Here is a 12997-nt window from a genome sequence, read left to right as displayed (position 1 = left end):
ACTTACTTTCTAACTTACTTAGTGAGTTATTGACATACTCACGACTTATTTACTGACTTACTCACTTAATGGCTTACTTACTTATTGACTTATTGACATATTAATTTATTGACATGGTGATATACTTATTGACTTACTAACATATTAACTTATTTACTGACTTACTAACTTATTAACTTATTTATTGACTTACTAACTTACTAGTTCACTTCTTACTTATTGAATATTGACTTAGTAACTTATTAGTTATCTACTATCTTAATAACTTATTGACTTACTAAATTACTTACTAAATTATTAAATTACTTAATTATCCACTTATTGACTTACTGATTTATGTCGTACAAAATTGTTTTTGTTTGACTAAAAAGTTGAATTGGTGGAAACATAGTATACTTAGTGGGTAGGGATTACATGTCTCTAACGGTGTCTCATTTCCTAGCTCAAACTCATCACATATTAATATGTGAATAAAATAAAAAAATTAAAATAAAAATTAATAAAATAAAACATTCTGATTGTTTCGAATGTGACATCATTTCAGAGATATAATTTATTTCTTATGCTTTGTGGAGTTGAAATAAATAGATGAAACAATTAAGAAGTTAGTTGTTGTGAGCAGACATACAGCACTAACAAACAATCCATCAATGTCCTCCTTTCTCATCCACCTTCTCTTCATCTTCTTTTTAGTCAACCCTTCCTTATCAACATGCCCCCTCAACACCACCGTCCTCACCGTCGTAGGTGGTGGTTCAAGACCCTCCTTCGACACTGGCACTGAGTGCCACTACGTCCTCCAAGCCCTCCACCTTGTCGAATCCGACTACCTCCGCCGCGAAGGCCTGTTCGTCCCACCCTCCACCGCCGCCGAGTCCTGCTGGACCTCCTTCCAATCCTTCATCGACAAGTACGAACCTAACTTGGATGTCCGCTCCTCGTGCGGCTTCCAAACCTCATGGATCTCAGAGGGATGCATGAACATAACCACCAGAAAAGAGTTCGAAGCACAAGTTCCTTCAACCGCCCTTCAATCTGTGCAGAACAATTGCAATCAGTCCCTTCTGAACAACGCCCCATGTGCCCTCTGCACAACCACCTTGTCCAACTTGCAATCCTATTTGACCGGGCCCACTGTTGGCAACGTCTCTGATTGCAGGGCTTATACCTCTATCTATGCTGCTTCTCTCTACGATCCCACCGACCCTGGTACTGCCAACTGCTTGTTCGGCCTTCAATTTTCCACTTCATCTTCCCATTCTAAAACTAGAACCATCGTTATTGTTCTCGTTTCCGTTCTTTTTGCTTTGTTCGCTGTTGCTGCTTTTTTGGGTTACTTGAGATTCAAGAATAAAAAGAACAACAAAAAGGGTAGTATGAATATAACTGAAACAGGTCAAAGTTCTAGGTTGGATTCCATGAGTCAGAGTACCACTTTGATTAGATTCACCTTTGATGAAATTAAGAAGGCAACTAGGAACTTCTCAAGGGATAATATAGTTGGGAGTGGTGGTTATGGTAATGTTTATAAAGGCTTGCTCTTAGATGGGACTCAAGTTGCCTTCAAGAGGTTCAAGAATTGTTCCGTTGCTGGGGATGCCAGCTTCACTCATGAAGTTGAGGTTATTGCAAGTGTTAGGCATGTCAACCTTGTTACTTTGAGAGGCTATTGCACTGCTACCACTAAATTTGAAGGTCACCAGAGGATTATTGTTACTGATTTGATGGAAAACGGGAGTCTTCATGATCATTTGTTTGGTTCCTCCACCCAGAAACTCACTTGGCCAATGCGTCAAAAGATTGCTCTAGGCACCGCTCGGGGGTTGGCTTATTTGCATTATGGGGCTCAACCTTCCATCATCCATAGGGATATTAAAGCCAGTAACATACTTCTTGATGACAAGTTTGAGGCCAAGGTAGCAGACTTTGGACTAGCAAAGTTCAATCCGGAGGGAATGACACATATGAGTACTAGAGTGGCTGGAACAATGGGGTATGTTGCTCCCGAGTATGCTTTGTATGGCCAGTTGACAGAGAGAAGTGATGTCTTTAGTTTCGGGGTTGTGCTTCTTGAGCTTTTAAGTGGGAAGAAGGCTCTTAAAACGGATAATGATGGCCAACTGACCGCCCTAACTGATTTTGCTTGGTCGTTAGTTAAAAACGGTAGAGCTTTGGATGTTATTGAAGATGATATGCCTGAACCAGGTCCACCACAAGTCCTTGAGAAGTATGTGCTGGTTGCTGTACTATGCTCTCATACACAGTTATATGCTAGGCCAACAATGGATCAGGTTGTTAAAATGCTAGAGACAGATGAATCAGTACCCTCAATACTAGAACGCCCAATTCCTTTCATTGCTGACAGGATTGTTATTGAGAAATCTGTCAACAGTAACTCGGGACAGTTGTCCAGTCCAACTGGCTATCAAGCATATACATTACAGAATTGCCGCCTGTCTAATTCAAGGGAAGAAGAAGGAAGCTTGGAGTCTGGGACTGTGAGCACCGAAACTGGATTGTCTTCCACGACCTAGTGTCACCATGATTTGCTGTACATTCAGATTTTAGATTATGTTTGTTTCCTGAAGATTAGTTTTCTGTTCCATATCCAAAATGTGTACAAAATTTGATTCTTTTTACTGTTTATCAATTTCAAATAGAGTATGAGATGATCAAGTTTTGCTTATTTCAGTGTCAGATTACTCTATTAGAAATAATCTTTCATCTAGAAAATTACAAGATGTTGATATTTCAATTTAAGCTCAAAGTTTAGATGATGATTGTAGTTTCTTGTGACACAAATTATTACAATTTGTTGAAGCAGAGAGTTGGTACTGTAGTTTGCTTTCTATGTAGTTGCATGTTTGAAGAGTTGCTTTCAATATCAACTGTCAATAAGTAAATTTATGGGTTAATAGTCCAAGCAGCCTCTAGTATGTTTAGCTGGATTATTCTTATTCTTGGTAACCTGGCCAACTGGCATTTATTTTATTGCACAATGGAACCTAAAGTTCTATCCTCATACCATAAAAATAAGAGTTGCCAGGGATATATTATTATCAGACAAATATACAGATAGATTCCCTTGTTCAAATATAATATAGCTGGTGTCAAACATAAACTAATGCATTCTTTGTTAGAGAATATAGCCAATTGGCTGAATGCAATAAAATATTCAAAAGCTTCATGGTTTTCAGAATGGAGATGAGAAGCAGCCAAACCATTAGTACCAGACCAGACCGTGTTCAACAACCAGACCCGTTCTGACTACTGGACATGTTGATTGTCTTTAGGATACATGGAGCGGTAAGAAAGCATACTTTACCAGCCAAGCAGGTTGCAATAATGTGCATAATAATTATATTTACCATCTTATTTAGTTTTCAAACAATATATCTCATTATTAATATACTACTATTGTATCGTCAGGTTAAGCCAGTTCAATCACTGACCCAATGAACCAGTGTCTCTGCCAAGTGGATAATTTAATAACACTAACAAAAACAGGATTCAAGTTTATTCATTTCTCTGTGATGAATGTGAGCTTTGTGTGGGACATTATTTTTACTTTTTACCCCTCATGGTTTATATTATAAGACTGGCATGCTTCCTTGCATTTGAGTTTCTCTTTGCCCTCCCTTCCTTTTGAGTATACATCTCATCAAACAGAGCAAGGAAGAAGGATCCGGTAATTGTATACAAAAGTCAACATGACAATCAAAGAGGATGTGGAACATGGTGTGCAGAAAGGAACCAAAGAGCCACTGATTAGGGAACATAAAAGCCAGCTGGTCCCTGCAAGCAAACGACATCCATGGATGGTTTACTTCACTACATTTGTTGCCGTTTGTGGTTCTTATGAATTTGGAGCTTGTGTAAGTGTTTAGTATATGGTTGAACCTTTTGTTTTTTAACATTTTCATTCCCCAGAGTTTACAATCTGAATGTAAGCACTCATAGAAACAAGACATAAAAAATCTGAAAACAGAAACATATTACTTTTTTTGACCAACAGTGTGATAATCATATGTTTCTCTTGGAGTGTTGAATGATAATTCCTGTGTTTGCAGGCTGGCTATTCATCTCCCACTCAAGATGCTATCACGGAGGATCTCAATCTTTCTTTAGCAGAGGTAAACCAGTAGTTATTGAAGTTTTTATCCACTGCATCACTTTTATGATTAGTGAATCTTATGAGATGGAATTAAAATAAGTAACAAACAGCTGAAAGGAATAATGAAATATACAGCAAGAATACAATGTCCCACTCAGCTGCTCAAAAAACTGAAATGCAAGCTAGTGATTTAAAAAATTTAACAGAAAGATTTACTGGCTTCAAAGGATTTAGGAAAATTTTCAGCAACAAACTTATGGTCATCTTCTCATCAAATATAGACACTTCATAATGGATTTGATGTCAATGCCAGCAAACTAGCCCGGGATTTGATCTAACTCTCTTTTCTTTCCACATGTTGAGTGTATGAAGTATTCCTTGTTTGGTTCTATCTTGACAATTGGTGCGATGATAGGCGCAATAACAAGTGGGCCTGTTGCTGATTTTATTGGACGGAAAGGAGTAAGTTGAGGGAAAATATCATTGTTGTTTTATTATCAATGTCTAACCTGTTATTTTCATTCGGGTATTTAAGGACTTCAAAAAGCTATTTTCGGAATATATGCAGGCAATGAGAGTGTCCAGTGCTTTCTGTGTTGCAGGGTGGTTTGTTATTTGTTTTTCCGAGGTTCTTAACTACAAAACTTGATTGATGTTTTTGTTATAAATGTTCTCCAAGGATTATGAGTTTATGACCCAATATAATTATTTTTTCTTTCTATTATGAAGGGTCCAGTGCCTTTGGACATTGGGAGGCTAGCAACAGGATATGGAATGGGAGTTTTTTCATTTGTGGTTGGCTGTAGTTCTATACCCAAAAATCGCACCTCTTCTTGATCAATGAAATAATTCACAAAAATTCATTTTAAACAGTACAATGTTCAATCTGCTAAAGCCTGAACCGTTTAATTTGATGTATGTTATAAGGTTCCTGTCTTCATAGCAGAAATTGCACCAAAAGATCTCCGAGGTGCACTGACTACCTTAAATCAGGTAGACTCCATATGTATATTGCTGAACAATTATCTGATTGAATATACAGCAATTACTAAGTAGTATCTAAGCTTTTGTTTATTTTCGTTTCCACTTGTAGTTCATGATCACTGCTGGAGTGTCTGTGGCATACGTAATTGGAACAGTACTACCATGGAGGGCTTTAGCTTTAACAAGTGAGTTTTATTCCCAAATTAAATTCAATTCCAACAAAATGTGGATAGGTAAAACAGACAAGTTAAAAAGGGCTTTAAACTAACCAAATTATATTAGAGTAAAACGTTTTCTTGTTTTCCTTGACCATTTCACTCTCTTTATTTAATTGAATTTCAAAAACAGCTACTTAAGATTTTAACAATACTATTTGAAATTAAACTAGTTCAGAACCAAAATTTAGACAAACTATCTATATATTTCAGACTTATTTCAAATGTTGATATATTTATGCTACATGCTCAAGGACTTACTAGGTAAGAGTTTGCATTTGCAGGCCTCATTCCCACTTCTGTGTTGCTTTTTGGTCTGTTTTTTATTCCGGAGTCTCCTAGATGGCTAGTAAGAAATGAACCATATTTTTCTTTTTAATGTTTTTCATAGCATCAATATTACCAATAGACAATGACTTCAGGCAAGGAGAGGACATGAAAAAGATTTTGAGGAAGCATTGCAGATACTTCGAGGCAAAGGTGCTGATATTTCTCAAGAGGCAGATGAAATTAAGGTTCCCAAACATCTCTCAAATCTATCGTATTAGTGTTAGATATAACTTTGTGAATTTAAAGACAGTGTTATAAAGATAATGATATTAAGTGTATCTGTCACTGCCACACAGGATTACATAACTACTTTAGAATTGCTCCCAAAACCCAAGCTGCTGGAATTGTTTCAGAGAAGATATCTGCGCTCACTCATTGTAACTATGCAACTCTCAACTCCAACTTATGATTGGAAATCGCTTTCTTTTCTTAAATATGTTTTTAAAAATGGTTTGGTTGACTAGATGAACAATTTAACCAAGAAGGAAAAGCACATTTTATTTTCCACTTTCTCATGCTATTGTTATACCAAATAAATCTGCAGTGATTTTCATCATCCCATTTTTCACCTACCAGGCAAGTACACCATAATGGCCAACGATTGACTAATTGTTATATATCAATTACCAGATTGGAATAGGGCTTATGTTCTGCCAGCAATTAGGAGGAATCAATGGGGTTTGCTTTTACACCAGCAGTATTTTTGAGCTAGCAGGTACTTTTTGAATGATGTCATCATGAGTTGTGACTCTACATTCGAAGGCCGTCATGTTCTGTTGCCCAGCACCATTTGCATATAAGTCAGAACCTATTATTCACACTGCCACAGTTCTCATTGAAAACATGTTCCAAAACTTGAGCATGATTTTTAGTTTCTTTTGGCAATGAATAATTATGGGTTTTATTATGTCATAGGATTTTCTACCACCGTCGGGACTATAATATATGCTTGCCTTCAGGTTCTTAATTCTAACTGACACACTAGTTTTTGGATACTCTGATATTCCTTTCCATTAAACGAACTCATCACGATTTTTTTTCTTGTTTTTGTAGATTGTGATCACAGGTCTTAGTGTAGTCTTGATAGATAAAGCAGGCAGGAAACCCCTATTACTGGTAACATCAAAGCACAAACAATTTAACTTCAAACTTTCATCTTTTAATCAAGATCCGCTCCATTTATAATATTATTATTGTTCTTTCTTGGTTTGATTTAGGTGTCTGGATCGGGATTGGTTGCTGGTTGTATATTTATATCAGTTGCATTCTATCTTAAGGTGCATCCCAACTAAGAACCCTACAAATTCCTGCTCCTGATCCTAATATTTATGAGTGATGTCACTGTGTAAACCAGGTTCAACAGGTGGATGTGGGGGGTGTGCCAGCACTTGCTTTAATTGGAATAATGGTATGATCATTACTTTTTCCTTTATGATGCTATTTTCTTTTATTGACTCACAAAATATTAACTTATTCTCCATGGCATAGATTATCTAAATTTAATCTTTTGGTGATATTAGGTCTACATAGGATCATTTTCAATAGGAATGGGAGCTATTCCATGGGTTGTGATGTCCGAGGTACTTTCCCCCCTCATTATTTAATCCATTATATAAGTTAAGCACAATCAATGGAAGAGATGAAAAATTAATTCAACATGTCCTACATGCAACAATAGCGTTAATCCCACTAGGTGAGACCGACTACATGTATCGAATGACGTCATAAGGTTCTATCATAAATCATGTTCATTGGCAAAACATTGATCTCTACATTTTTCTTAGTTATTTTACCTATATGGTCTTTCTTGGCCTCCATCTTCCTCTAAAAATTAAACCAACCTCCATTTGATCTACTTTTGTTAATGTGGCTTTCAAGAGTATGTTTGGGAGTTACGAGGGAATGAAAGAGATCAAAAGACTAGGAAGGCAAGGAGAAAAGAAGACAAACCTCTCCCTTGTGTAGGAGTATGAAATTTATATGGGAGAATGAAAAAAAATAATAACATGGTAAGAGTATCTTAAATTTTTCCTTTAAAAATATAATTAGTAATTGGAAATGAACAATAATGTAATTATATAATTTTATTATAAGTATTTAGGTATTTTGACATTTTGTCTGTAGAAAATCCCAAATTGGGGAAACTATGAAAATAGACATACAGGGCTTTGGAGGGCTTAAGAAACCCTCCAAAATATTTTTCTCTCCTTCATTCAATTCCCAAACAAGGGAGAGGCTTTTCAAAATCATTCCTTCCCTTCCCCTTCAAATCACACTCCCAAACATAGCCTAAAGGTCTCCTTCGCACATGTTCAAACCACCTAGGGCGTAATTCTACCATATTTTCTATAATAGGAGTTCCTCCAACTTTCTCCCCATTGCATTCATTTTTTGTCCTATCTTGTCTAGTGCATTCACTCATCTATAGCAACATTATCATCTCTTCTACATGGAGTTTATTTTCTTCTTGATATTTTACCATCCAACATTCAGGGTCTTATAGTTTTGTGGTAAAACTTCTCTTTAAGCTTGAATAACATATTTATATCACATATGACATCTGAAATACTCTGTCATTTCATCCACCCGCTTGAATCCTATGATTTACAACTCCGTTAATTTTCCCATTTTGTTGTATAATTGACCCAAAATACTTAAATCTAGTGATTTGTGGTATGGTATTCAATTTTTACCTCTACAGTATGGTTTGTCCATCTCTTGCTAAACTTGCACTCCATATATTTCCTCTTACTTCGATTTATACGAAAGGCATGTGCTTCTAAATTGTGTCCCTACCTTTGTAATTTCTCATTTAATTCATTTCTCGAGTCTCGAACTAGGACAATATCATTCACAGAAGCATGATTCTGGTATCGATTCATAGATTTGCTAAGTAAGAACATCCAAGACCAATGTAAATAAGTTAGGGCTCAATGTTGACCTTTGGTGTAGTCTTTTGGCAAAAGGAAAATCTTATGGGACCTCATCTTGTGTTCTCACATTGGTCTTGACCTCATCATATATATTGTTGATTGATTGAATGTAGGCAATTCGAATACATTTATTCTCTTGAGCTTTCCATAATATCTCTCTACGCACATTCTCAGATGCCTTCTCCAAATCAATGAAGATCGAGTACATGTCTTTTTGGTTCCTTTGGTATCTCTCCATCAATCGTCGTATCAAGTATATAGCCTCTATAGTGGACCTCCCTAGCATAAAACCAAATCGATTTTTAGTTATATTCATCTTTTGTCTAAACCTCCGCTCAATTACCCTCTCTCATAGCTTCATAGTATAGCTCATGAGAGTAACCCCTCTATTCTTTATACAATTTTGTATTTTATCCTTGTAAATATAAATAAGGATTAAAATATTTTTCCTCTACTTGTGTAACATTTTTAAGTACAAAACTAATTTTAGAAATGTGGCATTTCCAAACTTTATTTGCAATTTTTCTCTTTAATTTGGATACAAACTATTGTTGTGTGAATGCGTGTTATGTGCCAAACTCAATGCAAATAATGCAGTTTCTAAAACTTGTCCGGTGATATCAGAATCAGGAAGGCTTTATTTTTATCAATGTCATAGGTACATAACATATATCCTGCTGAAATATTACCTTCTGTGACAGATATTTCCTATCAATATTAAAGGACAGGCAGGAAGCATAGCCACATTAGCGAACTGGTTTGGTGCATGGTTATGCTCTTATACTTTCAACTTTCTAATGAGCTGGAGCTCCTATGGTAAGTAATACTTATAACTTTTCAGTTATGTTTTATTTACAGGAGTGATAATCAGCATAATTATATGATAACAAGTTTACCAACTGTGAATAATATTATTGAATTCCCACAAAAATGTAGAACTATAAACTCACTTGTGTGTATGATTTTCAGGTACCTTTATTCTTTATGCTGCAACCAATGCACTAGCCATATTATTTATAGTTGTAGCTGTGCCAGAAACAAAGGGGAAAAGCCTGGAAGAATTACAATCAACCATTAACGCATAGGAACAGGAGTATGACAGTGTCTGTGGTGAAAAATATGCTTAATTGTTTTTTGTCCATGTAAAGTAGAGACCTTTTGTTTTTAGGCTCTGCTGTTACTAAAATCTGTCAAATGATGGTGTGACACTGCACAGATGATACATCATCACTTAATTCATCTAATAATAACTAAAATGAATTAGTTTGCAGAACTAACAACATATTTAAATCTGAAAAATAAAAAGGTTGATGATTGAATGACTACTACCCATTATATTGATGGTTTGTTGGCTTCTCTATTGATTGATGGTTGAATTTGTTCCAAGAAATTCCAAAGGGATCAGTAATGAATTTGCACAACTCAAATATATTAAATAATTAGGTTTTCTTTGAAATTGAAGGGTAAGTTTCAAACTCCATGTTATTCAATTAATCCTGTGAGTGATGGATGGGGATCACATGTCCCATTTGGTGTCTCAAGCCAATAAGAAAATTTCATTCATTTAAAAAGAAAAATTATAAAAACATAAATTAATATTTTAATATTATTTTGTGAAGTTTGATTGGTTTGGGACATTGGCACAAAGAAATTATGGACAGATGATTCTTGTCCAGGGATGGATGAGGATCACATGTCTCATTTGGTGTTCCAAGTCAATGAGAAAACTTCATTCACTTAAAAAGAAAAATTATAAAAATAAAAATTAATATTTTAATATTATTTCGTGAAGTTTGATTGATTCGGGTTATAAACACAAAGAAATTATGGGACAGATGATCTTTCTCCTTAACGCATATGGTTGTGCTGATGGACATTAATGGTTCTGCTGATGGACATTAATGGTTCTGCTGACTAATAGGAAATCCATGTCACATTCAAACTTAACCCAACAAAATATTTACTACAAAAATAAAAAAAAGTAGGCAAAATTACTCTTTTAGTCCATTAAGTTAACTATTTTGCCGCATCTTAACTGTTTTTTTGTCAAACTGGTCCCTAGAGTTCATATTCGTACATTGTTGGTTCTAACGTTAAATTTTTTCTAACATCATTAAATGTTAGGATTGAATTGGTCTCAATTTTTTCATTAGTATGAAATGGGTCCATCAATTTAGCTAATAACAACTTGGTCCGGTGTTAAATGTTAACATTAGGACCAACTATCAAATCAAAAGAAACATAAATTCAAACAAAGGAATTTAAATACATTGTTGCCAGTTGGCTAATATTGATTTCATGGGGCTGTGCATATGGATGATTTGAATTGGAACATGGTGTTTGGAACTGGACTTAATTTGGCAGAATCGTAACAGGCTAATATTCGACAATAAAGCTTCTAGTAGCTCGCAAGTTCGGCTAGAAATTCTGGCTAGGAGTAAGAGTATTGAGGAAGCCATATGTCAGAAGAAGCCTTCCGATGTTCAGTCTGCTAATCCTAATGCTCCTATTATTCGGTGGAACCCTCCTGATGATGGATGGGTTAAGTTGAACTCTGATGGAGCTTTCTCCTCCTCTGGTAATCAAGCTGGGTGTGGTGGTGTGGTTCATGACCATTTAGGAGCTTTCATATTTGCTTTTGCTAAGCATCTTGGTCACTGTTCTGCGCTTCATGCAGAACTTTGGGGGATTTTGGTGGGGTTACAATTACTCAGCCATAGGGGATTCCAAAGAGTTCGCATCGAATCGGATTCGGCTTGTAGTATTCAGTTCCTAGGGTCTGGGTGTGCTCCTTCCCATCCCTGCTCTGCTCTGGTTCTGCAGATTCAGAATATGTTTGGCTGAATTCCAGTGTGTGACTTGTGTTGGAGAAATTTCTCCATCCGAAATCCATAGATTGAATGCGGAAGTCCTTATTGTCATGGCTTCGTTCCGATAACCGAATGTTTATGGTCATACATAAACCCATATGGAACGACCATGACCCAGACTGAAGAAACCCCAAATGATTTCATGGTGAAGATGAAGAACATACCTTGTTGAGCCATTTCTAGAATCTCGAAGGTATGACGGTGCGATGATCTTCCAGATGATAGAGCGCTGGATGGTTTTCCTTTAGTTTCTCTCTAGAGGGGAATGAGAGAATGTGCCTTAGTTTCTTGAGTGTATTGTGTTGTATATTGGAGGAGAGACCTTATCCTCATGCCTTATGTGCCTTATGGATGAGCGGATAGTGTTATCCTATACTGGATAACACTATTCTCATCCTACCTTATTCTCCTCCACCTTTACACTTGAAAACCTATTGCTCTACAAATGAGGACCATAACCCATAAAAGTAACCCCGTAGTGGTTACTACTTTAGTTGCAATAATTTTGATTCAGTCTCTTCATCAAATCAGAAATTACCTGAAGGTATCTACACTTATTATTATTTCATGACACGTATACCCTTAGCCACCAAATTAATTACTTAAGATCATTTTATATTTTGGCTAATTACATAATGGCCATAACACAATTATAGAATTATATTTGTGACCCATAAATTGTCAGAAATTCCAACATATGAATATAAGTATAAATATAGCATAAACATAAATATAAATGCAATTGATTGTATACTTTTATACACCTTGAATCTATGATTCTTAATCTTTTAATTGAATATAATATCAATATAAATTTCCAATGGTCCCTACAATCTTACATTTCTTAAACAATAATTTGAGTGCATACAGAATTTCATGGCTAAATAAGAATTACTTATATTTAATGAAATCACAAACCCAAAATCCCCACATCATGCTATTATGATTTGGACTGATTATTTATTTATTAATTACAGTGACCACTTGGTGACAAAACATCAAATAATCACTTTTTTCGAACTTATATTGTGTAGATTAATTGGAGGACATGGGGCAACTTTTTTTATATAATTTTTTAAATGCAGGATATGGGGCAACCTTAACTCTTGTTGACCTGTGCACTTTCTAACTCCCACTAAACCAAAAAATCCTCAAACTGTAGAACGTCCATGTGAGCAGTATGCTCATGAAAGACCTTGGGTGTGATAGCCTTTGTAAGAGGGTCCGCAATCATGGAGTTAGTGCCTAAATGTTCTATGAAAAACTGTCCACTTTGTACCTTCTCCTTAACAACTAGGAACTTAATGTCGATGTGTTTCGACTTTGCCGAACTCCTATTGTTGTTGGAGAACAACACTGCTGATTTATTGTCACAGTATAACTTTAGTGGTCTTTCAACCCTTTCCACAATCCGCAGCCCAGTGACAAAAATTCTCAGCCATGATGACCGAAGTGATGCCCCATAACATGCTATATATTCTGCTGCCATGGTGGATGAAGCTACAAGGTTTTGCTTGGCAGAACGCCAAGAAACCGCACCACCAGCTAATA

The 12997-nt window shown here is 35.9% G+C and overlaps 2 protein-coding genes across 2 annotated transcripts; both read left to right on the top strand.

Annotated features, from left to right (window-relative positions):
• On the top strand, nt 599–2686 carry LOC109357123 (probable LRR receptor-like serine/threonine-protein kinase RKF3). Its single transcript, XM_019600863.1, has one exon. It carries the CDS (start codon nt 651–653, stop codon nt 2532–2534), a length of 1884 nt encoding a protein of 627 aa, XP_019456408.1. The 5' UTR covers nt 599–650; the 3' UTR covers nt 2535–2686.
• LOC109357124 (sugar transporter ERD6-like 7) lies at nt 3051–9824 on the top strand. Its single transcript, XM_019600864.1, has 20 exons — nt 3051–3306; nt 3430–3550; nt 3670–3875; nt 4071–4133; nt 4487–4576; nt 4683–4742; nt 4844–4909; nt 5042–5107; nt 5208–5283; nt 5598–5662; nt 5736–5828; nt 5940–6020; nt 6274–6358; nt 6559–6602; nt 6697–6759; nt 6861–6920; nt 6998–7051; nt 7164–7223; nt 9278–9392; nt 9546–9824. The coding sequence occupies exons 3-20, from the start codon at nt 3711–3713 to the stop codon at nt 9659–9661; spliced, it is 1422 nt and encodes a 473-aa protein (XP_019456409.1). The 5' UTR covers nt 3051–3306; nt 3430–3550; nt 3670–3710; the 3' UTR covers nt 9662–9824.

This window comes from Lupinus angustifolius, chromosome LG09 (genome assembly GCF_001865875.1).
Source record: "Lupinus angustifolius cultivar Tanjil chromosome LG09, LupAngTanjil_v1.0, whole genome shotgun sequence".
Lineage (NCBI taxonomy): Eukaryota > Viridiplantae > Streptophyta > Magnoliopsida > Fabales > Fabaceae > Lupinus > Lupinus angustifolius.
This window is presented reverse-complemented; position numbering and strand designations above follow the sequence as displayed.

Bases quoted from the DNA above. Each gene is read 5' to 3' on its own strand.
- LOC109357123 (XM_019600863.1), top strand. From the start codon at position 651: ATGTCCTCCTTTCTCATCCACCTTCTCTTCATCTTCTTTTTAGTCAAC.
- LOC109357124 (XM_019600864.1), top strand. From the start codon at position 3,711: ATGACAATCAAAGAGGATGTGGAACATGGTGTGCAGAAAGGAACCAAA. The intron at 4,577-4,682 runs GTAAGTTGAGGG...GAATATATGCAG, and splicing joins ATTTTATTGGACGGAAAGGA to GCAATGAGAGTGTCCAGTGC. The intron at 5,284-5,597 runs GTGAGTTTTATT...TTGCATTTGCAG, and splicing joins GAGGGCTTTAGCTTTAACAA to GCCTCATTCCCACTTCTGTG.